At 39.0% G+C, this 24,079-nt stretch overlaps 1 protein-coding gene across 1 annotated transcript in view; it reads right to left on the bottom strand.

Annotated features, from left to right (window-relative positions):
• Positions 1–24,079, bottom strand: part of NEB (nebulin) — a 195,660-nt gene that overhangs the window by 146,704 nt on the left and 24,877 nt on the right. Inside the window, exons 12-34 of the mRNA XM_053671780.1 lie at positions 23,345–23,449; positions 23,148–23,255; positions 22,947–23,051; positions 22,442–22,540; positions 21,256–21,360; positions 20,193–20,300; positions 19,996–20,109; positions 18,747–18,848; positions 18,544–18,651; positions 18,353–18,457; positions 17,256–17,354; positions 15,486–15,590; positions 14,818–14,925; positions 14,621–14,734; positions 11,150–11,347; positions 9,149–9,256; positions 7,274–7,372; positions 6,368–6,472; positions 6,174–6,281; positions 4,451–4,762; positions 4,139–4,345; positions 1,912–2,016; positions 932–1,039 (exon numbers count right to left, since the gene is read on the bottom strand). Of these exons, the coding sequence (XP_053527755.1) occupies positions 932–1,039; positions 1,912–2,016; positions 4,139–4,345; positions 4,451–4,762; positions 6,174–6,281; positions 6,368–6,472; positions 7,274–7,372; positions 9,149–9,256; positions 11,150–11,347; positions 14,621–14,734; positions 14,818–14,925; positions 15,486–15,590; positions 17,256–17,354; positions 18,353–18,457; positions 18,544–18,651; positions 18,747–18,848; positions 19,996–20,109; positions 20,193–20,300; positions 21,256–21,360; positions 22,442–22,540; positions 22,947–23,051; positions 23,148–23,255; positions 23,345–23,449 (2,835 nt within the window). The remainder of the gene's footprint in view (positions 1–931; positions 1,040–1,911; positions 2,017–4,138; positions 4,346–4,450; positions 4,763–6,173; positions 6,282–6,367; positions 6,473–7,273; positions 7,373–9,148; positions 9,257–11,149; positions 11,348–14,620; positions 14,735–14,817; positions 14,926–15,485; positions 15,591–17,255; positions 17,355–18,352; positions 18,458–18,543; positions 18,652–18,746; positions 18,849–19,995; positions 20,110–20,192; positions 20,301–21,255; positions 21,361–22,441; positions 22,541–22,946; positions 23,052–23,147; positions 23,256–23,344; positions 23,450–24,079) is intronic.

Genomic DNA, 24,079 nt, shown 5'->3' with positions numbered 1-24,079 from the left:
AACAGGTCAAAACCTCAATTTTTATATAAGAAAGTTCAAATCCACCCAAACTCTGCAGACACACTGCTCCTGCCATTTAAGTACTGATAGGCCAACAAGAGTTTAGTAGGCAAAAGGATTATCAAGTAATTTCTAAGCGTGTTAGAAAAACTCTGTGCAAGTGCTAAAAAGAAAAAAGATAATGCCACACTTTTGACTTTCACTTTTTCCTTAAACTAGAAATTTATTTCATAGTGATGTGCAAATCTCTGAGGGACACATTTTCAGTGGCAGCCTCACAAGGAGAAGCTGCGGAACTCCCGGGCCCCCGTGTGGTCTGCACACGTGGGTGGTGTCCTTCTGCTTTTCTCAAACCAAGACCACAGCCCCTGGGGTGGGGGTGACTGTGGAATGTGTGGGGCCTGTGTGCTTTTAAAAATTGTGTGTTTCAGTGATGGGAAGAAGAGTGAGTGTGCACTTTTCCTGTTACAGATGAAATGAGCATCAATTGACATAAGTGAAAATTACATTCAGGAAAAGTGAGCCGTTTCCCCATTTGCTTTAAAAAATCTATACATCTTATGTAACACCTTTTCAATCTTCTCAATACAGTTGTAACATAGGCAGGCATCTGAATGTCATGCGTTAGCCGGGGCGTTCGCACCGAAAGGAAGTGTGGGCTGTCAGTGGGAGTGTCGGTGAAGGGGATCTGGGCTGTGACTCAGGGAGAGAGCTGCTGTCAGGTTTGTGACAGTCCCCTACCTAGTGGGGTCGGCTGAAAAGAATCACGAAACGTGGAAAAAATGACAGTTTCTCAAAACAATAATTTGTGGGAACTCAAATGTTCTTAATTCTACACATTGTTTTCAACGGGATATCATTTCAACAAACATACATTTGTGTACTTTTTTAAAAAGCAACCACCCAGGTTCTGGGTAGAACATTTACTCACATCACTGGCAATGTTTCTTGAGGCTTTGGCTGCAGCGATGGGGATGGCGTCACCAAGCACGTTGTTGCCCTTGGCTATTAAATCGTGCCAGTCCCGCTTGTAACAGACCTGGGGCAGAGAGACGGACAGGTTGTCAGCCTGCTGGGTGTAATCAGCTAATGTGATTCTTCAATGGCTGGGATTATTTTATTCCACTCCAGACAGAAGCTAAAAGAACCTCCTATAGCAAAAAGTCACACTTTACGTAGTGCGAAATTACTGGACTCTGCACTAATTATTCACCCAAATCTTGACTGGGCACCTAGTGGGGAGGGACACTGAGGACCTGGAGTGGATCGAGGGGAGGATGATACAAGTTCTGGTGTGTGAGGAGCAACTGGAGGAAATGAAGCCTCTTATGAAAAGAAGGTCAAGGGAAGACCTGGTGGTTAGCTTTAGAAGTTTTAGGATTGTTTTTAATAAAAGAAAAAAGATTTTCTTTATTTTTATTTTTCTGGAGGATAATAACCTCCTCACATGCAAAATTAGGAAAACTAAATAGAAGTTTTAGAAACTGGATGTTAAGCTCTACACAAAGAATAATTTATGGTGATTACCAGGGGGAAGGTGGGGTTGGAGGAGGTAGAAGAGGGTAAAGTGGGGCTAAATGGTGATGGAAGGAGACTCGACTTGGGGTGGCGAACCCACAATACAGTGCACAGATGATGTGTTATAGAATTGTGCACCAGAAACCTATATAATCTTATTAATCAATATCACTCCAATAAATTCAATAAAAATGTTTTTTAGAGACAAAGAAGAGTCCTTTAAAGTCATTCTACTCTTGAAAAGGACAACTCAAGAAGCATCGTCCCAGGATGAGTTGCCAAGGGGGCCACATGGGAAATGGACCTAAGCAATTATCAAGGTCCCATCATACCTTGAAATTCTGTTATTTATTATCAGTTCTGGTTTCACATCCCTTCAAAGACCCTACTTACATCACTTATATTGTAAGCATTGCACTTGGCCTGAAGAAACTGGGGAAGGTCGGGACTCATAGTGTATTTATGTTTCACATCTTCTCCTTTAGCCTTGTATAAGATCTGCAACATAGAGCCGTAAAATAAAATGTATTACAAATAGAATGAAAAAGGAAATTCATTAATTTCATGCTTATAGTTGTTCCTAACACAATCCCTCACTATTTCTATGGTTGGAAAGTATCAAAGGCATGTTCCTGTTTTTAAGAAACTTAAAAACTCCTGTTTTTAAGATGTCTTGTTATCTTTAGGAAGACTCAACAACTCTGTGTATTACAATAGAGAGAAAATCCTTCAGAGAATAGAATCGTTTACTGCCATACATGAATGAAAAATAAGTTCAGATGTGAAACGCTAACACAAATCACATAATTCATCAAAGCCAGAGAGGTTCATTCTTTGCTAATGGAGTCAATAGTTCTTAAAATCTGTGGTTTCTTTGGTTTGGGTTTTTTATTTTTAGAGAGAAAATGATGGTTAGAATGAGTCTTTTCACTTCTGCTAAAAGCTCTCCAGTTATAATCATATCAGGAAAAGTAGGTAATTTCCTCACAAAATAAAGGTGCTTACACATAAATCCAGCACACTCAAAAGGTTTACCATTTTGTATTTACCCTGGCTTGTTATTTTAAAGATATCCGAAAGATATCAAAAGAGTACAATATAGAAATCATGTTGTATCTTCCTCTTGGTAATAAAAAAAGAAAGAAATTGCTTAATTTCTAAAATTAAAACAGAACTGGAATCACAAGTAGAGTTTCAATCTCTGGGTATATCCCAGGCGTGTCTCTGAGGAATGTTGTATGTAAACTGGTATGAATATATCACAAATAAAGTCTGAAATGGCTGATATCTAAGTGAATCCTCAAATACTAAATTCCTAAGAATCTGAGAGCTAACCTTTAGAATCCTCACTGCCTTTAGGAATCATTCTGTGGATTAAAGACATCCACAGAATGTCTTTAATCCCACCTTCTACACCTCACCTTTCCCATTGCCATTGACTTAAAGTCTAAATCAGCCTTCTGTTATATCTGTAACCACTTTGTAATTCATCTCCCTGCCTTCAATCTCTCCCCTCCCCAGCATAGCCTATGTACTGTTTGCCAGAGTTCTCTTTTTAAAGCAAAGACCAGATAATGACACTCCGTGGATTAAAATTATGCAGTACGTCCTGTTACCTACCCGACAATGTCCAGACTATAAATCAGCATACAAACCCCTCAATGATCGGGTTACAGTCTTGACTACTTTGCTGTACTTCCATTCATTACTTCTTGACTATCATGCTTTTCTTCTTGCCAGGAACATGCTTTTCTTCCCTTATTTGCCAGGGAAGCCCTGAGAGGCAGTTCCCCGCTTCCCTTGTACTTACTCAGCACAGGTCTCCCCTGCGGCACGGACCACTCTGTGTGGCAGTGCTGTTTCTGTCCATGCCTTTGTCTTACACCCCTGTCCTATTTCCTTACTGCAGCCCTTATCCCACTAATCCTCGTCTATTTAATCTCTACACCACCAGCCCAAAATGCAGTGTCTGGCACGTGGAAGGTGCTGACAACTGTTCCTTCAATGAATTAGTTAATGAAGGCTTTTGGTGTCCCTTTAACTCTTCCATGCACCAGACTTTCCTTTGGCTCTGACTTCAGCCAGACCGTACACATGGCTCATGGACAGGCAAGCAAATAATGCATTAATCTCCACCAAGACATAAAAAAGTCTCTATAATTGTATATGATGAATTGAGGAGAAGAAGCATGTACTCATGTATTATTTCCCTGTGTTATATATGAAAACTAAATATGAGGAACTTTGTATAGCACTGGATATGATTCATTTGCCACAATAAAATGTCTGGGACTTTGAGCTTGAATTTAGTGTGTGTGTGTATGTGTGTGTGTGTGTGTATAGTACTAGAGCAGAATTTTTGCACAATGTCAAATTTGTCCAATCACACAGTATTTCAAGGTAGTTAAAGAGAAAGAGTTTTCAGAAAGGAGGGTAAAAACCAAAACAGAAGAAAAAGAAAATATTAGTTACCCAATGAAAAATAATTATAATAATTAATTTTCAATTAAATAATTTCAAAAGGAAAAGATATTGGCTCCAAAGAATAAAAAAGTGATCTGATCCCCAGTTTATTAATGCCTCCCTCCATCCTTGGCACCTTCGCGTTTGTTGTACTCACGTCACTGGCTTGCTGTGTGTTCTGTTTTGCCTGGACCATGACTGGGGAGTCCACGACGCTGGTGAATTTGAGGGTGTCTGGATGTTGCCGGTACTTCTTTTCACTCAGGGCATCACCTGCCTTTTTGACTTTTTCTACTTCCAGACTCCCAATAGGTATCCAGCCAATGCCTTTCATCCAGTTGTTGTATTCTTCCTTGTAGGCATTCTACAGCGAAGGGAAAAAAGAGGATTGAGTGTCCCGGGCAAGGGGCTCTCTCACACAGGCTCTGACCTTGAAGGGGGACCGACTCGTGCAGTAAACGTTGCTTACATCACTCTGTATGTGCATCATGTTTTTAGACAACTCCAGGTCCATGGCATCAGGCAGGTAGGTGTAATGATGAAGCGGATGCTTGTAGTTGGTATTGCTCACTATATCCTGAGCTTTCTTAGCTGCCACAACGTTGAACATATCATGAGGCGTATTGTACTTTGTCTTTGTCTTCTCATAGTCTTTTTTATACAACCGGTCTGACTGTATCTTGGCTACATTCATGTAGTGAACCAGTTTTGGATCATCTTGGAGACTTTGGAAGCCAACCATTTTCCCTTTGGCTTTTTCATAAGCCTTTTTGTACTGAACCTATTAGAAGTAAATATGGGTATATTTTAAAATGTGGTAAAAAAGATTTTACTGAACAATGAGACCATGGTTTGAAGCAATTTGGCTTTTCTAGAAATTACTTCAATAACCAATTACATATTCGCTTGTACATAGCCAGGTAAAATTAAAATGTTATGTTGAGCACATTGGATTGTCTATAGTTGATTCTGCCACCTGAGAGAAGTTGAGGTGGGACCGCTACTATAATTCATACCAATGATGAAGTAAAATAAGTTCCTTCCCACTTAGGCATTTGAGGCAAAAGAAAAGATAAGCATTTCACAATCTCTATCAATTACATTGTGCTGCTAAGAAAGATACCAAACAACTGGCTATTTGATTAGTAGTAGAATTGTAGTGGTGGTAGTAGAATTTTAATGCATCTGCATTCAAAGAGAACCCGGGGCCGGCAGTGTGAAAACACTCATTGGCTCTGGATAATAAAGTGAGGAGAATTGGGCTTCCTTGGGGAGACCTGGGAAGAACCTGGGAAACTGAGAAGCAGGGATGTAAGGGAAGGTTTGTGTGTAAGTCAGGGTCGGGGGTTGGGGAGCTGGAGGAAACCACCCACACTGAAAGGGGATCGGTGAGGAATTCTGGATGGCAGGGCCATTAGGACACAGGCATTTATTATCCAATCATCTGTATTTACATTGGCGCAATGCCAACTTCATTTCCAACAACCAGTCAATAAAGCAGGGCTTGGTACTTGGGAGAAATCAAAAGCAAAGGGCTGTGTTCCATCCCTGGCTCATGCAGAGCAGAAGGAGAAGTGAATCCAGGGATGGCGAGCCCAGGCAAGTAACCCAGAGCAAAATCATCGTGAGCAAACCCAGAGACAGGGGTGATCACAAAACAAAACGCTCGGGACACCTGCAGCCATCAGTGGGAGAGTGTCCCGCTTCCTGGAGGATAACAGGTGGGGCTCGAGTCAATTTTACTTAAATCTCAAAGAACAAAGTGACTCCAGTCCACAGCTGAGTCAAAGTAAGATAGCAAAAGAAACAGCATTCCTAACTTTAATGGAACCTAACTTTATTTAATGAAATAAAAAGAGAATCATTATTCAGAAGCAAGCCCCGAGATAAAATTTTCCCATCAGGAGGTTATTATAACTTAAATAGTATGTAAGTTATTTATTTCCACAAGAAGAATAAAGTTCATTTGTGTAGAAGTATAGAGGAGAATTTTTAATTAAGGTGCTCAATCAGAACTGATCAGTAAAGGCTATATAAATCCTTACCCCCAAGAAAATTCAGATCTGTCTAGGGAACTTTCTTTTCTAAACAGTTTTCAAGCAGATTTGCTTGCAGTTCGTGGTCACTTTTGGATAACAAGTCCACCTGCCTACATTTTCTAGTCACACAGGTGACCCCCCAGCTGGACTTACGTCACTCGCAGCCTGCCTGGCAGCTTTGGCAGCTTTGATGGGAATCGCATCCGTCCTCAGGTCATACCCCTTCCTGCTCAAATCTTTCAAGTCTGCTTTGTATATATTCTGAAAGAAAAAAGTCACTTCAGTGCAATGCAGTGCACATGTAGACAAGTTTATCACACAATCAGCAGCCGAGCCGATGCACACACCTCACTGATGTTGTAGGCATTAACTTTAGCCTGAAGGAACTGGGGTAGGTCTGCTGGCAGGCTGTATTTGTGAAGAATTTCCTCTCCTTTGGCTTTGTAGACAACCTGAAAGGGAAAAAAGGCATAAACAAACTAATAAAGTAGGCAAAGGGACTGGATGACACAGGAAAAGAATCTCAGACAGGATCATACTGCACAGAGGTGCTTCTTATGAAAGACTCATTGTGCAGTCCCCATATTCGCCTGCAAATATCTTGTAGGCATTCAAGGTGTCATATGCCATTGCAGTGGGTCTTATCTTTGTGCTGGTTCAGCCTGGGCAAAAGCTCCTTGGTATGTACACACTATGAACCTCTGCATCTAGGTAGGGGCAGCTGCTGGAAAGTAGCCCAGTAAGGGGACCTGATGAAAATGTTAACCTGCCAACACTTTCCTGAGCACAGGAAAAGCAATAACAGTGGGACACACCAACCATCTATGTTCTACTTGGTGGGCTCCTGAAGGGATTCAAGGGTAGGGTTTTATTACATATGATTCTTGTCTTAGCTCTGACTTAAAATATAACTCCTCCATATGATGTAGTGCCTTTATTCATTTTCCTGGTATCCCTAGAAATAGGCTTGTAAGCGTTTCTTATTATCAAGAGAAGCCCCTCACCTTGTTCTTGGAAAGCAAGAAACAAGGTTTCTTGAAATATTAAAAGGACAGTCAGTACACTGTATATAACACTCTAAAGATATGAATTAGGTGTGTTTTATTAATGAAAAGCTGAGGGAATTGCACAGTTGCTCATGTAACTGAAGCCCTTTAAGTTCCACAATAACTACAGGTGACTAGTACATTTGGAATATAAATGTACTTGTATCCGTTAACATTCATTAAGACGCAGATAAGACTAACACTTACATCACTCCGCTGGGCCTGGTTAATTTTAGACTGTACTATAATTGGAGCATCTTCGATTGAGGTAAACTTGAGAGTATCTGGATGTTGGCGATATTTTTTCTGTTTGATAAATTAAAAAAAAGAAAAGCAATAATATTAGTTGCACTGAAGGCTAATATATTAAAATCCTTGAAATTTATTTTGGAGAGACAGGACTTCTCCTGGTTTTAAAATGTTGAAACATTGGATGTTTGGTTGGATGGTGGGGGGAAATAAGTAAAACACAAAAACCATTATTTACAAATTGACTTAATCTTGGATTTAATGGGGCAGTACAGCCAATATAACTCTCAGAAATCACACTTCACTCTCTCAATTTCTTGCTTATGACATAAAAGAGAATACTCTCAGCTAAGCAGAATCCAGAAACATCCCAAATTTTTCTAAAGGATTAATAGAAAACCATGCAGAAAAACAACCTAGCGTGTCTTTGTATGACATGACCAAGTTTTCAAAGATGTCATTTTCCTTGTCACACCATCAGCAGCCACAAAAAAGAAGTTCTCTCATTGATAGTAGAGGAACTGAGAAATTAGGACAACAGTTATGAATTATTTAAAAACTAGAGAGGATTTTTGCTTTGCAAACCTTAATGTAGTCAGTATATAGATTGTCACTGAAGTGCTAGAAGGCAGAGGGAAAGGGAACCTTGGAAGGTGATCCAACTGGGAGCTGATAACTTCTAGCTACACTTATTCCAATATTCTTCTCCACTGATTCTCCCAGTCCTCTAATTTTGTGTGTATTAAATATCTCATTTCTGTATAGTTGCATCACTTTTTCAACTTCAGACTTCAGACAACTACCAACTCAAAAGTATTGTGGTTTTTCAAATTTTACTCTTTCTTATGTCTTTGTAATGTTTCGTCTAAAAATATCTTGGTTGATCTGATGATCTGAAAAATCTTTGAGTAGATAAAATGGTTTTCACCAAAGATGAACCAAAGCAAAAAACAACAAAATCTTGAGTGAGGAAGACAGCTCTCACTGAGCACCTCCATCCCTTTTTTATGTAGTCTAAACTCCTTGCTGATGGTTTACCTGATGGTAGTGGAATGTTTCACTGTGTGCAGAGAAGGGACAGATAGATTGGTTGCTTTACAACTCCAAGATCATCATTGTTTTTTCTTAGACTGAATAATAACATAAACTATTTCAAAGACATCAAGAATATGACAGAGTATAATACTTAAAACAAGTTCTATAATATTTATTATATGCATTATTCATAATTGTGAAGAACTGGAATAATCCACATGCCTATTAACTGGACAATGAAAATGCAACATAGCCACACAAAAGAATGCTACTCGAAAAAGAAATAAACTGCAGACACATGTAAGAATATGGATAAACTTTAAAAATGTTACACTTAATGGAAGAAGACTTATATAAACAAAATTTCTAGAAAAACAAAACTATAGAGACAGAAAGCAGATGAGGGATTGCCTGGCACTACAGATGGGGCAGGAATTTTTCAGGGAATCTTTCTGGGGTACTCGCAGAGCTTAAAAACTCAATTGTAATGATGACTATACAACTATATAAACCTATTAAAACTCATCAAGGTATACACCTCACATGGTGCTTTGTGTTATGCAAAGTATACCTTGATAAAGTTGTTAAAATATTTTTTATCATGAATGGTTCATATACATAGTCTCGGTGATATAAAGCAGTATGTTTATCAGAATAATTCATGCATGTGCTTACTCTTTCCCCTCAGCAGCATTTATTAGAGAATGAAGCAGTAAGGGAGCCACTTGCCATGGTTTGGGGGCTTTTTCACAGGGCACGTGCCCAAACCTCCCTCCGTGACAAGGGCACTGGCTTTACCTCATTAAGGATGTCTGAAGCTCGCTTTGCCTTTTCCATTTCCAAGGACCCGAAGGGCACCCAGCCACAGCCTTTCATCCAGCTGTTGTAGTCGGCTTTGTACTCGACCTAAAACACCAAGAGGAAGGTTGACTTTCTTTTGCTCGGCATTGTCCTTATTCCTAAAGGATTGTCTTTTATTCCTAAAAGATTTCTGACCAGCTTCCTTACTCCACGCATTAAAAGCATTTTAAACATATCCTTGGCGAGAGATTTTAACAGCCCTCAGGTTTTCACTGTTTTTCCAGTTGACATATGTTTCATTTCATCCTTATTTCCAAATGAATGGAAGTTCAATCTGGGAAGTGCTAAATTCAAAGCTATATTTCAAGGAATGAATGAAATTGTTATATTTAGATAATCGAATGTGAGATGTTTGCTCACTAGAGCTCTAAGTATTATATTTCAAAGGTCAAATGAAGTCTGAAGGCCACAGTAAAAGTGTGCAGTTTTGCTCATTTTCTGATTAGATAAGACTTGATAGTATTATTTGTACTAAGTGTTTGCACACAATGCCCTTCATGTGTAATGGTCAGTTTTAGGAGTTTTTCTACATTGGCTAACGGGGCACTTCAACACAGTTGCACTCATCAGTTTGCTTATAGAAAGCAGTTATCTTCTGGAATTTGTCTTATTTTGAGGATAGTTACTTTATTTTATTCAAATAATGAGCCATCCTTGTTATCTGGCCATAGATGGCACCTAAAACACTCTAGAAACAAAATTCAAATTGTTCTTTATCGTGGGTCTTTTAATTGGAATAAAAAAATCAAGACACCATTTTGGTTCCTACTTTTGAGATGCTTACAATTTATTTTGGAGGCAGAAATATAGCGAAGAGTAAGCAGATAAATAATGTGATAATATATAAAACAGAATTCTTAGTGATGGCAATATTGGGATCTCATGTCTGTATTGGCATTATTCACAATAGCCAAAAGACAGAAGCAACTGAAATGTCCACTGATGGAAAAATGGCTGAACAAAATGTGGTATTCTATAAAATGGAACTACATCCAACCTCAAAGAGGTAGGAGATCCTGACACACATTACAACACTGACAATAAGCCAGTCACAAAAAATGACAAGTACTTCATTATTGCAATTACATGAGGTCTTTACAGTAGGCCAGCTCAGAAAGAGAAAGCAAAAGGGTGGTCTTGAGGGCGTGAGGGGAGGAGGAAAAGGCAAGTAGTTGTTTAATGGGTAGAGACTTTCAGTTTTGCAAAATGACAAAGGTCTGGAGCCTGTTGGTTGCACAACAGTGTGAATGTGAATAACTGCTACCAAAGTGTAGACTTAAATGGTAAAGATAGCAAATTTTATGTTAAGTGTATTTTACCACATTTTTAGAAAATAGAATTGTTAAGATAAAGCATTTGATTCTGTAGCTAAAATTAACTTGCTTAAACATGTTTTGATCTACAGAAAAAAACCTAGCTACTATAAAAATTAATGCTGTAAGTCATAGATTTTATTTTTAGACACAATAGCAATCTTTATAAAAATTCTCGATACTGGTGTATGCGATCATGATGATAGTGGTGATAATAGTAACAGTGAATGTTTTATGAGAACAACATCCAACCTCAAAGGGTAGGAAGTTCCAATCCATGCTACAACACTGATGAACCTGGTACCCTGCTAAGTATTTCTGCACACCTTCAAACCCTCTAAACGATGACTTAGTTTTACTCCAATTTTACAAGGAGGACTCTCCACTAAGCCAGGCTGGTAGCTTTTCCAGAGGGCACCAGTGATGGGGTGCGTGCTAGCCCAGGCCTGTCTAACTGCTGAGAGTGTGCTCTCCTAGGATTACAGGGTGACATCCCCATTACATACTTCCTACACACAAAAGATCATGCAGACACCTCTGAGGACTGCCAAAAAACTCACTCCACTTAGCAATTTGTTCCAGCTTCCACCTTAAGAGAAGGGATAGAGAGAATCTGATCACTCACGTCACTCTGCAGGGCATACGACTTCTTGGCCAGGTCCAGGGGGACGCTGTCGGGAGGGTAGTGGTAACTGTGGATGAGGTGCTTGTAGTCCACGTCGCTGGCGATGGCCTGAGATTTCTTAGCTTGGGCGACTGGGAGCATATCAAGAGGTGCCGTGTAGTTAGTTTTCGACTTTTCATAGTTTTTGCGATATTCACGCTGTGAAAAAATTCCATTTATTACCTTAGTAGATTTCCAGAAAAGCACAGAAATCTCTCCATAAACAACAAATATGAGTTAGAAAAGACAGATTCAAACATCCGAGTGGTTATTTTTCCTTAAATTTTGTTCCTAGGTTACACATCGTTGAAATGCCCCCCCAAAATCACCCATGGACAGATTTTCTTGAATCTTTTTTTAGATCAAAGCACAGCTGACAGACACCAGGCCTGGGCCACAGCGTCTGCTTCAGCCAGGTATTACTTTACAGTAAAACAGGGGTTTTCAAAGACCACTAACAAGCATCATGATTTACTGAAGTACGCTGTCCTTTGAAGAGTTTTCCAATAAGGGAGTTTCTTTTTTTTTTGATTGACCAAAATTATATGACAATCATTTCATACTTCTGATTTTGTGAAATGGCTACTTGATAAATAGAACTGTACATCTGACTTCTTGGATTTCTAAAGTAGTTTCTGATTTTTTCAACTTGACTACTTTTGACAGTAGATAAGCCCCACTGAGAATCCCAAAGGTTGTTTCATACCAAGTTTCAGTTTGGTAACAATCTGTAAAAAGCTTCAGATTGCAGCAGTTATAACTCCTCAAAGGAGAAAAAGGTGGGAAGCCGAGCCATTAAAGTAACCTTTGTCCCTAAGGACAGCGCTCTCGTAATCCCAATATCCTGACTGAGCCCCAGAAGGCACCTTTCATTGGCTGGTGCTCTGGAATGGTTAGACAGGTTGCTAATTAGATGAAAGTCCAAGCTTCATCAAGTCTACTCACCAGTGACCTTAACAGAGAGAAAAATTCTGACCCAGTACCTTTAAGAAAATTCTAAACCCATTATAGGTCCCCGTAGTCATACAAGCATTAAAGACAGTAACCCAAGCTACTGAGTCTAGATGTATATTATAGATCTTCTGTAGAAATTTCCTTTGCAAATGATCCAGTCTTTCAGCTGTCTTAGGGAACATGATCTTCCTTCTAACGTTTTGTGGGTAATAACTTTCACTGAGTAAATTTATCACTTAGTTGTAAAGCCTAGATCCTAGTTTATGAAAATAATAAATAGGGAAACCTTCTAATGGTATGAAAAACATTAATAAAATAAAGACAGTTTGTCTTTATTAGAAATAAACTGATAGCCCTGGCTGATGTGGCTCAGTGGATTGAATGCTGGCCTGCGAATGGAAAGGTCGCTGATTGATTTCTGGTCAGGGCACATGCCTGGGTTTGGGGCCAGGTCCCTGTTTGGGGACATGGGAGAGGCAACTGATGGATGTTTCTCTCCCTCTCTCTCTCCCTCCTTTCCTCTCTCTCTAAAAAAATAAATAAAATCTTTAAAAAAACTTTCTAAAGAAATAAACTGATAAGCAATGTTGCACAGCAGTTGGTGTGCAGAAGTGTTTTTGACTAAACTGTTTTGACTCTCTTGTTCATTTTCATACAGTCCACACATACCTGCACATATGAAATGTTGTCAAAGGCCCAAATGGCTTTAAAAGGTTCTTTTAAAAAAGATATGCATGTTCTAGACCTGTAGCGTAGTGTTGAACTTGTAGCGTATGTGAGAATGACTCATTATTGACTATTCCCATGTTTGGTTGCTGACATCGATCAATTAAAAAGTATTTACTGAACACTTACTATGTGCCTAGTGTTCTAATGGGTTTTGTGATAGGATGAAAAACAAAGATTAAATACATGTGCTCTCAAGAGAGAACTATAACCTTTTTGAGTTAAGAAGGGATAAGGAACTAGAGAACAAGATAATTTTGTGCACGTAAGCACTATATGTGACATAATTCACCACGAAGTTATTAGATAAAGTAACTGAATTGGGTGTTTTAAAGTTCTTTATAATTATAAAGGGAAAACCCCCTCCCAAATTCCAGAATTTATTTATTAAAATTGTATATTTATTCTTACATGTTTAAACTTCAGTCACCTTCAAAGTAGTCCCCATTTGATGTAATAAACCTATCGAGACATTTTTCCACTTTTTTTTAAGTTTTCGATTTTGATGCCATTTAGTGCTTCTGCCATTTTCTGGTTCCATGTTTTTCACATTTGCAAAATGTTTCCCTAAGAGCACTGTTTTCAACCAGAGAAACAAAAGAGTGGATAGGGAGGGTGGGACGTGGGAGTCATGCCACTTTGGGTCAATAACTGCTGACCACTCAGCATGGCGTGGGCAGTGCACTCATAAATCACCCTTCACAAGATGGGCAAATGCACTGCACTACAAGAGACTTCAAAAAAAATTTCACTGAAGCCCAACGCAGCCTCTTACAGCAACACCAGCTGGTACACTGATTCAGATGGGTTCCTAGAACCCCCACCTAGTGGACGAAGCCTGTACTGCAAGGAGCCTGCTCTGCAGAACATAATTCCAGGGTGTTTTTGGGGGGGGGGGGGGGGGGGGGCAGTACATTATATAGATTTACATATAATTTATATAGAATTATATAGATTACATGAACACATGGGTAAAATGAAAGCAAGTAATACTAAAATCCTTCTATTTAATGATGACTAAATAATATTTGCAAGCTATGCTGAATTCTTAACACTCTTAAATGATTCACTCAACATTTTTTAACACATCGGACACTGCAATTTGCAATAGTGGATGTTTGCTTCTCTATGGTAAGAAGTTTAACCAAAAGATAATAGATGGCCCACAGACAAGCCTTAGAAGATCCATACATTTCCTGAAATTTAGGCAAAACGTATGAAAAAAAGTTTGTTTTTCTGGATGGATGATCCAAGTATTTTATCAGATTCTCAAAAGGGCCTATGAGTAACTGAGTATTTTTCTGGGACCTAGGCCAGTACTAATTACCAAGTCAGTGAAGAGCAATTGATAGCTACACTAAGATTTTTATCTGTGACTCAAGATTTTTTTTCAAAATAAAAACAGTTTAAAACCATCATTTTAAAGGACATTTTTCAATGAGGAGAAAATATTCAAACATCTAGCTATGTTTTCCAAAAGGTTTTAAGAATTACAACTGATACCCTATTAAATATTAACACATATTTTTTCAAAGTGAAATAAACATCAAATACTAATCAATAACTTTTCCCCTCAATCATGAGAGATGTAAGAATCTAGGGGATCATTCCACCTCTGAAGTTCTCTCCAGCAGCTGGTTGTGTTGAACCCGGCGAATCCCATGGGAATAGAGCCCTTCATACCCTACTGCCCTTGAGCACATTAACAAGGGCACCATCTTAAAAACAAGACGGGTTGACAGAAGCACTCACATCACTCTGCATTTTGGCCGTCTTCAAAGAGTGCAGCATCTTGGGATCATCGTTAATGCTGAGGGCTCCAATCATTTTCCCTTTGTTCTTCTCATAGTCTTTCTTGTACATCACCTGCAAGGACATCACACATTGCAGATCCCACCCATCAGGGGACACCATGGAGTCCCCAGCCCACGTCCCCAGCCCACACTCACGTCACTAGCGTTCTTGCTGTTGGCCTTGGCTGCCAGGAGGGGAATGGCATCCACTTTGATGTCAAACTTCTTAGCTTTGCTCTTCTCCCAGTCGTACTTGTAAATGTTCTGTGCAGGAAAATTTTAGCAAAGGAATTGTAAAAACATTTAACACAGATTCACATGGTAAAAGTTTTTTAAAAACACTGAAAATTTGTATGTGTGGACTTATTTCACCTTTACTGTATTTACCATATGGTAGCATACTACCTATTTATCTAACATTTAGCATTGTCCACCCATTCCCGAACATGTACTTTTTAAAAACGTTCTGTGGAATTTCTAAAGACTCTGCTATCCTGATGTTTACAGGATAATAATAAAAGGAAAACCACTTGGAGAAGATGAAATGTGACCTTTACACAGGAGAGTTCTTGTAAAACCCTAGGGATGATCCAGGGTGACTAAGAGAAAATTTCTGATGGTACCAGAGACTGGAAAAAGAAATCTGATAGCTGAGTAAGATCTTTAGGAGCATTTAGACCTTAAAAGCTCTACGTACACTCTGGTAGCGATCTCACTCATTGTTTATTTGCATACCCCCTGACCTGGTCTTCTTGAACCCCTATGACATTTCCTCTTTCCTGCACACATACATGAACACAAGCTTCTGTGCCTTTGGTACTCACATCACTCAGGTTATAGGCATTGATTCTGTGCTGGATAAACTGTGGAGCATCTGCTGGGACATTGCACTTGAACTTCTCGCCTTCGTATTTTGCTTTGTAATTCAGCTGAAACACAGTAGAGGGTAGCCAAAGACTTCAAGGTAGGAACTTCCTCGAATTTACATAGGAGAATCTGTATAGCTAAGTCATCACTACCATTTTTTGAAAAATGCCCCGAAGAAAGAGTCCATCCAGTTGAAGTGCCACACACAGCCCAGAGGCTCAGCCCCTCTTTTGGGACTTGTGGTGTAACCAGACTTTGGTTGTCATTTTGTAGATGCAATGTGTATGATCTGAACTTCTAGGCTGTGCAGAAGGCACAAACACCCCAAAGCTATGCAAGTCTGCAAGAGCACTGACAAAAATAATAATTTAACATGCTAGCACCATCAAAAAAGATATGTAAATTCTTATTAAAATACAAAATAGAGGACATTAGCTGGAAGAAAGACAGAATAAAGAGCAAATGGGCTGTTGCAAATGGACAAGATTGAGAAGGATGGTGCAATAAGCACCTTCGGAGCAGAGCCCGTGGTCTAACAAGGCTAACGACAAGAGTGTGGGCACTGGGCACTCCGTACAGCACTGTATTCCTCTGCATCTCACAAGGTCAGTGAAGTCTGTGGTGTTAATGATTAGCAGTTCTTTCTGGGGCACAAAATATTAATATGCTAGGAAGCATTGCTTATGAACCAATATGACTTCTGGGTTATACTGACACCATTCCCTCCTTTACCAATTTGCACATGAGCTAATTCCAGTTATTAAAACAGGTTTTGAAGTAGAGCAAACTATGTTTTGATTAACTATCTTGAGAAGGATGTGCTACTCCTCAGGATTTAGCTGACTTAGCACCTCCTTACTCAGTAGGGTCTACCAGTCAGACAGATCAGCATGTCCTGGGAGCTTATCAGAAAGTCCGAATATGGATCCCTCCAGACCTACTGAATCAGAGTCCAAATTTAACAGGGTCCCTGGATAAACCACATGACTGTGAGTGTCTGAGAAAAACCGTTGCTCTCCCCCCTGACTGTGGCAGGGCCGGACCCTTCTGCCACAGGTCTTCCTTGGCTACCCGATCTAAACTACCCATGCAGTTGCTCCTCCTCACATGATCCTATTTTAATTCTGTATCTCCATCATATATCAATTTTCTTATTATCATCTGACACCTTTCTTGTTTCTGTGCATTTTACTTTTCGTAAAGTCTTTGTTAGGAAACTTAAGAATGGGAAATGCTTGCCTTGCCACTTGTTAGCTATGCATAGTGGATGCTTTCCTTATTTAAGTTACCATGGAATTTTAGTATGCATTATTTTTAGTATGCATTACCTTTTGTATAATCCTAATGATTAGCACAGCTAAATCCTGAGGATTTGGTATAATCGTCAGTGGGAATGAGCAAATTCCCACTAAAAATTGATGCGTTATTGAAAGATTATGTTTTATTTTAATTATTGTCTAACACCATTTTTCCCCAAGAGTGCAGTTCGACCCAGCAGTTACATATTTCTATAGAGACCACCCCCTTCTCCATCTCCTACCATTTCACCTCTTACTACTCTCTCCCCCATAGTCTCAGCCCCCTTATTCCAAGACTTTAAAGAACTCTTGACTAATGACATTGTTGAGATAACAGGTGGACAAAAGAAGATTACACATGTAAACGCTTATGGTCCAGATAATCAAAGCATTCCAGATCACCACACAAGCGCAAATCAAGGCACTTACGTCGCTAAGCTGTTTCATGTTGAGCTGGGCTTGCAACAGTACAGGAGTATCAGTGACCGCCGTGAATTTGGTCTTATCTGGGTGAACTTTGTAGGTATGCTAGAAAAGATGTTCTTTAATGAAATTTCATAGCGTATCTCTCTTTATGTTCTTGCTTGTATACACACTATTAAACATACATATATAAACACATAAAAAGTTTCTAGCCAAAAGTCAGTTTACTTCCTGAAAACTTGTTTGATGTGTTCTTTCTCCACTCCCTCCACCAGCTGACGTTGCTTCTAAACTGGGCTCCCTGCTGCAGGTTTAGCAACCAGATTGCTCCTCCCTCTGCCGAAGCCCTGCATGACTCTCCACTGGACTTCATATTTACTCTAGACTGTACTTGGTGTACAAGCCCTACCCTACAAAAACCACCTCTTCCTTCATCTCCTATCATTTTACCTCTTACTACTATCCCCCTCCCCAATACAGTTTAGCCACCTCATTCCTTCAATCCTTAAGCACCAAGTTTGTTGTATCCTTAGGCAGTTCTCCCTGCTACTCTTCCCCTGTTCTTGGCACAGCTGCACATTCCTGCCTTAGGCCTTCCTTGACCATCCAAACTACAGTGCCCATCCGATCTTTCTCTCCATATCGTATTTTACTTGTGTGGTATCATTTCATGTTACCTGTCATCATTGCCTAATATCCGCCTTGCTTCCGCACTCTTTGTTTGCTGTCTGTACCTCCCATGCAAGGGCCTGCCATGGCAGGCAGCCCACCTTGTCAGCACCAAGGACAGCACCTGGCACCAGCTAGCCCCTCAGGTAAATAGCCCCTCAAGAAGGAATGCCGAGCTCTCACAAATCTGTCTTCCCCTTCTCCTAGGCCATGTATACATTGGTGAAAACGATGATTTATAAATCCTGGAATTATTCTGTAACAAATAGGCTTCCTCGCAGTAATTTCTATGTTCCCCAATTCCACCCAAAAGTCAAAATTAAGAATTGAACACCTAACCACTGGATGCTCGCATTTAAATTCCTACTGAATTTACCACTAGATGGCACAAGAGTCCCAAACCCAATTTCCAGAATTCAGAGCAGCTGACTTACATCTTTACACTGGTCTAGCTTCTTGATTGCTTCATACTCTTGTGTGATTGTCTGAGGGAAATAGCATTTTCCTCTGTCTTCTTCATATTCTGCTTTGTAATTTTTCTATAATGAGAAAAAACAATAACAGATGATTACTGTTATTGCTCCTAGTGTCGCCGCGAGGCAAGAGCAATTGTCTTCAAACTTACATCACTGTTTTGAGCTGAAACCTTCATGCAGTGTATTTGATGTGGGTCTTCAGGGCTGCCTATGTAATGACCCAGAATGTTCTGCACGTACGAATCTTTATACTTATTCTGAAAAAGAAAACACATGGCACTCAAATGAACAGTTATTCCTCAAACGGTAGGAAAGCCCCCAAGCCCCAGAGTAAAGCCCCGGCCTTTCCAACCTCTCCAAAGTTCTTCAGCAGAGTGTCAAGTTGGTATTTCGGGGTCTCACAATAATTCATGCTCTTTGCCTTTGTCTTTTCATAGTTTTCTTTGTACAATCTCTGTCCAAGGAAAAAGAAAATCAAAGAAAAAATTAATCTCATGGCGTAAAAGCCATTTTTACTATGCTTTAACCAAAAGGGTAAATTTTGCATTTTAGCGTCACTGATTTTCCACAAAACAGGATGAACATGGTAGAGGCTCATGTCTTGGCTGATTTACTCTGCTGTTAACCATAAATATATTTACTTTACTTATCGTAATATTTCTCAGCCAGGATAAATCAGAGCACACAAATGCTGATGCCTAAGCAATATTTTGTCATGAAATAATTCTTTCCTCTTGAATGTGTTAATTTTTTAAGAGCTGGTAAAATGAGCTCAAAAATATAAGATGAGCCTTAGATGCTTAGACATAGTCTTAGAAGAGTTTTCAGTTCAGCACTCGAAAACCTCTGGAAATTAGCTTTTATCATTAAGGCTTAATCTTTTATTTTACAGCAATAATACATGGAAGATGGTTTTTCTATTTTATTGTATGAATCATATTTCTTCACATTCTCTTTTAATTTTCACACGTAGAAGTGCAAAAACATACTAAATACAGGAATATTTTAAATGATACAGAACTAGGGAGTATATGCCTTTGGGGTGTGAATTTGAAAAGCAATTTTGTAAATAGTTTTATTTTATATTTCATAAGCAATCTAAAGGCTTTAAAGTGAGATCAGTATTTTATAAAATTCTTAAAATAATTTGCTTTTAAAGTTATGTTTCACCTCGTTATTCCTACTTTATCTTTAGCCTAATCTTATCGTTTCTAGACTTTTATTTTTCTGTATGTGTTTTTGCAAAGTACCTTAAGTCAGGTCACAGTATGGAATGAATGAATACATGTTTATACATCCTGAGATAGTGAGCTGATTTCTAAGCAAAGCAATAAAGAAAATGATATTGCTAAGATAATTTCCCTCTGATAAAACAGAAGGCATTAAGGAGATGAAGGGAAACTTTATAATATTCATTGATGTCTCGAAGAACACAGACATCATAAAAATGAGGAAGTAAATCATCCTTTAGCACTGGGCTTTCATGTTTGATTGTCTTCCTGGATCTGAGATTCCATTTAGGCTAACGTCACATCCAAGCTCACATTCCACAGTAGGTGCAGCCACATATGAAAATAAGGGTGATTGACAGAAGCACTCACATCACTCTGCATTTTGGCCGTCTTCAAAGAGTGCAGCATCTTGGGATCATCGTTAATGCTGAGGGCTCCAATCATTTTCCCTTTGTTCTTCTCATAGTCTTTCTTGTACATCACCTGCAAGGACATCACACATTGCAGATCCCACCCATCAGGGGACACCATGGAGTCCCCAGCCCACATTCCCAGCCCACACTCACGTCACTAGCGTTCTTGCTGTTGGCCTTGGCCGCCAGGAGGGGAATGGCATCCACTTTGATGTCAAATTTCTTAGCTTTGCTCTTCTCCCAGTCGTACTTATAAATACTCTGGACAGGAACATTTTAAAGAAGGAATTGACAAAAGGGATAAGCATGTTATCACACTTTGCTAAGACTAGAAGGTAGCCCAATACTTTGTCTTAAAATAAAGGGACTTTTCATTGTCCATGAAATCATGCATATTTTAGCCAATTCTCTTCAAGCTGAAGCTTCTAGTTCTACTAGATTAATCTTACATACTCTCCATTAGGCTATTTCATCCAATTAATTTAATTCTAGTTATCATACTAATATTGATTCCTAACTGAATATTTTTACAATGGCACAAATATTCTATAGTTAACTTTTTATAATATAAAGGCATCACTTTAATTCGATCTCAAAGTCCTCTGCAAAGGTTATTTCATGAATCATTATAGTACTCATTGATGCTGGATAATCTTTGTACTTATGCAAAGGGTTGTTGAAGAAATGGAAACATCTCAGGGTAATTTGGCTTTTCTGTAGAATTAAGTTTGGAAATGAAAGAGCAATGGATAGCTGGCCCTGCACCTTTTGAATACTACATATCTTCGCTAGTGTAAGTACTTATTTCTTACTTGCAGAAATAAGTATCATCTATGTGAAACACGAAACATTACAGGTTTGAAGAATAAATGAAATAAAGCTAAACCTTAAAACAATCAAATCTGAAAGAAAATTAATTATAGCAGAGTGTAAATGAATATATGACTTATAGATTTAGCATTAAATATCCAATTAGACATACATAGGTGACAGAATCTTGAAGGTTGACTAAAATATATTAGTGTCTAGTTGTATGAAGCTACTTACATGATTGCTACATACATGTTAAGAAGTACATTGGCAGAGGCATAGGGACATGATAAAAATGTTAACTGTTCTTCCCATCTTTAACATTGAAATAATTATTTAAGGAAACAATTAAAAACAAAAGCACAAGTTGTCAGCACACCACATGGCATGGTGGCAAGGAACTTACATCACTCAGGTTGTACGCATTGATTTTGTGCTGGATAAGGGCAGGAGTATCTGGAGGTATGTGGCACTTAAACTTTTCACTTTCGTGTTTTGCTTTGTAATTTAGCTGAGGGAGAGAAGAGGGGATGATTTCAGAAGAAGAATTGTTCTAAAGAACAAATTTTCATAGCAAAATGTAAAATACATTTTCTCAAATAAAACTGACAAAGTTGTTAAAATTAAAAGAAAAATCCAGAGCTAGGGTAGGCCGCCTTGCACAACTGACAACCTGTGTCCTAGGCAGGTGGCAGCTGTTGTCTCATTTGGTGCCATGGTAGGGCCCAAACGGAAGGAGGTGACTTTCATGCACGGTCCCCTTCATGCACACCACAGCTGGCCCTGCAGATTCTGGGAGTGACAGCCCTTTCTTCCCTGTCATTGTCAGTTCTCACAGGAGAATCTTTCTAACAAATACAGGGTAGGGCAAAAGTAGGTTTGGCTACATGGAAAAGAATATGGTAATTAATAAGTGATAATACAGGAATAAACTGCTTCGCGTACTCACAACCGTAAACCTACTTTTCCTCCTCCCAGCGAGGTTCTATCCCCACCCCCATGCATACATTATGGCTTGTTGATACTCTAACTGAAGCCTTTCATTTCCTGGGTCATAAATCTCCTGAGGTTACTCTTATTTTATTTAGTCCAACATAAGTTTGGGAATTCATACTTAAACCTCATATGATAAACTGACTGCAAACACTCCATTTTCCAATACTTATCGGAGAGAGAGAGATCCCAGGTGTTAAATATCTGCTTGGGGCAGGCTGTGGGCCATGCATATATCTCCTTTCACTCAGTTTTCAGAACAACCACAGTAGGAACTATGCGGCATCAAGAAGTTAAATGATTTGCCCAGACAGAGCTGGAATTCGAATCCAGTTTTATCTGACTTCGGAATTCATGTTCTTTCCTGTGCATTAAGCTAAATTAGCTTCCTTTATAGAACCATTTTACTTTAAGTATTATCCTCTCAAAAAGATGCAGAAGATGCAAGACAACTAAAGAGAAAATATTTTAGGTGATTGCACATACATAATATTTACATAGCCTTTTTTGTAACTGTGACAAGTCACTGGATTTCCTGTGCAGAGTTATGCTAGGCTATCCCACGTAATTGGACTTCCTGGGAATGAAGAGGAACTTACATCACTCAGTTGTTTAGCATTGATTTGGGCTTGCACCTGAACAGGCGAGTCAGTTACTTGAGTGAATTTTATCTTTTCTGGGTGTACTTTGTAGGTGTGCTGTTGGGGAGAAAAGGAGTCAGGTTTAGCGATATTGCCTATCAAATCCATGTAGGCCTACAGAACTAGTGAGCAGAACCCCATTCCCCCAAAGAAAAGATACCTGTAGTTAATAAAACACTTATTTTTTTCCTAATTAGACTGCGGTATCTTTGAGAGGCACTTTTACAAAAAACTTTCCCATATTGGCAGATGCCCAAGAACTCTTCTTTGGGAAAATAATCTAGAATTAGCTCTTGAAATGTATGGACAAAAGAAAAAAATAGTGTATCTATTATAAAATAAATTTTCTTCCTTACAATTTATTGGCTTGCATTTATTTGTAAAAGAGTCAAAATTTTAAACCTATCTGGACCCCCAGACACAATGGAGCACAGTGATGCTCACAGTCCCACTGCAGACTTACGTCCTTGCACTGATCCAGCTTCTTGATGGTTTCATATTCCTGAGTTATGGTCTGGGGGAAAAAGCATTTACCTCTGTCCTCTTCATATTCTGCTTTGTAGTTTTTCTGTGAGAAAGAAAGTAAGACACAAGGATGCAACCATTGTATTCATGCCCTAAAATGGTGTTACTTGGAAAGTTTAACAATTGTATTAGAACTTACGTCACTGTTCTGAGCTGTGACTTTCATGCAGTGTATATAATGCGGGTCCTCATAGCTGCCTACATAATGTCCCAGAATATCTTTTAAGTAGGACTCTTTATATTTAGTCTGAAAGACAAGACATTTCATTTATTTATTCGTGAAAGGGTGCAGTTTTTTGTTTGTTTTTAAACAGGAACGATCGTAGGATTGCTTACATTGCTGCTGAATTTCTGCAGAACAGTGTCAAGCTGAAATTTGGGGGTCTCGCAGTAGTTTATGCTCTTTGCCTTTGTCTTTTCATAGTTTTCCTTGTACAATCTCTGTAAAGAAAAAAATCAGTTCAGTGGATTCCTGTCACTCCCACACTGATTGCAACACTTGTATTTTCTAGCACTAAACAAAAGAAGAAGAAAGATATTGCCTGTCAACTGTCTTAATAACTGACAATCAGATACTAGGGTGTCACAAATGTTAAGCCTTTTCTATGAGCAATTCTTGTAAAGCCTAAGTTTTTCACATGCTTCAGAAAATTAAAAAGCCAGTACACTGCCTCCAACCAAGCCCTTAGCTGCAGAGGTTCTTGTGTGTTTCTGAACATCAGCCTTCTCCATCCCCCACCTCACACACATGTCCCTCACCGATGCTGCACATCAGGTAGGGATATTCTGAGCAATGGCAAATTTTCCTGTTTTGTAAACAAACCTGCATGAAAAACTTCAGTAAATGTTGAGAAATACACACTTTTTTTCGTCCTTCTACCACGGAAAATTCAGTACTGTCCCATAAAGTATATACAAGAACTCAAATCATGAAACTCCCACTTGTCTCCTCTGCTAGGATTTACCTTTTGCTCTGATAATAACAATAAACAATTATTGAGATTGTAAATGCACAGGTGAGGAGACAAGTTGTTGTCACTTTTTCATACTGGGTTTTGACATTGTAAATAC

This window comes from Artibeus jamaicensis, unplaced genomic scaffold (assembly GCF_021234435.1).
Source record: "Artibeus jamaicensis isolate MK-2021 breed Jamaican fruit bat unplaced genomic scaffold, CSHL_Jam_final contig_1832, whole genome shotgun sequence".
Taxonomy (NCBI): domain Eukaryota; kingdom Metazoa; phylum Chordata; class Mammalia; order Chiroptera; family Phyllostomidae; genus Artibeus; species Artibeus jamaicensis.
The sequence above is the reverse complement of the archived record's forward strand: the minus strand, read 5'-3'. Positions and strand labels throughout refer to the sequence as shown.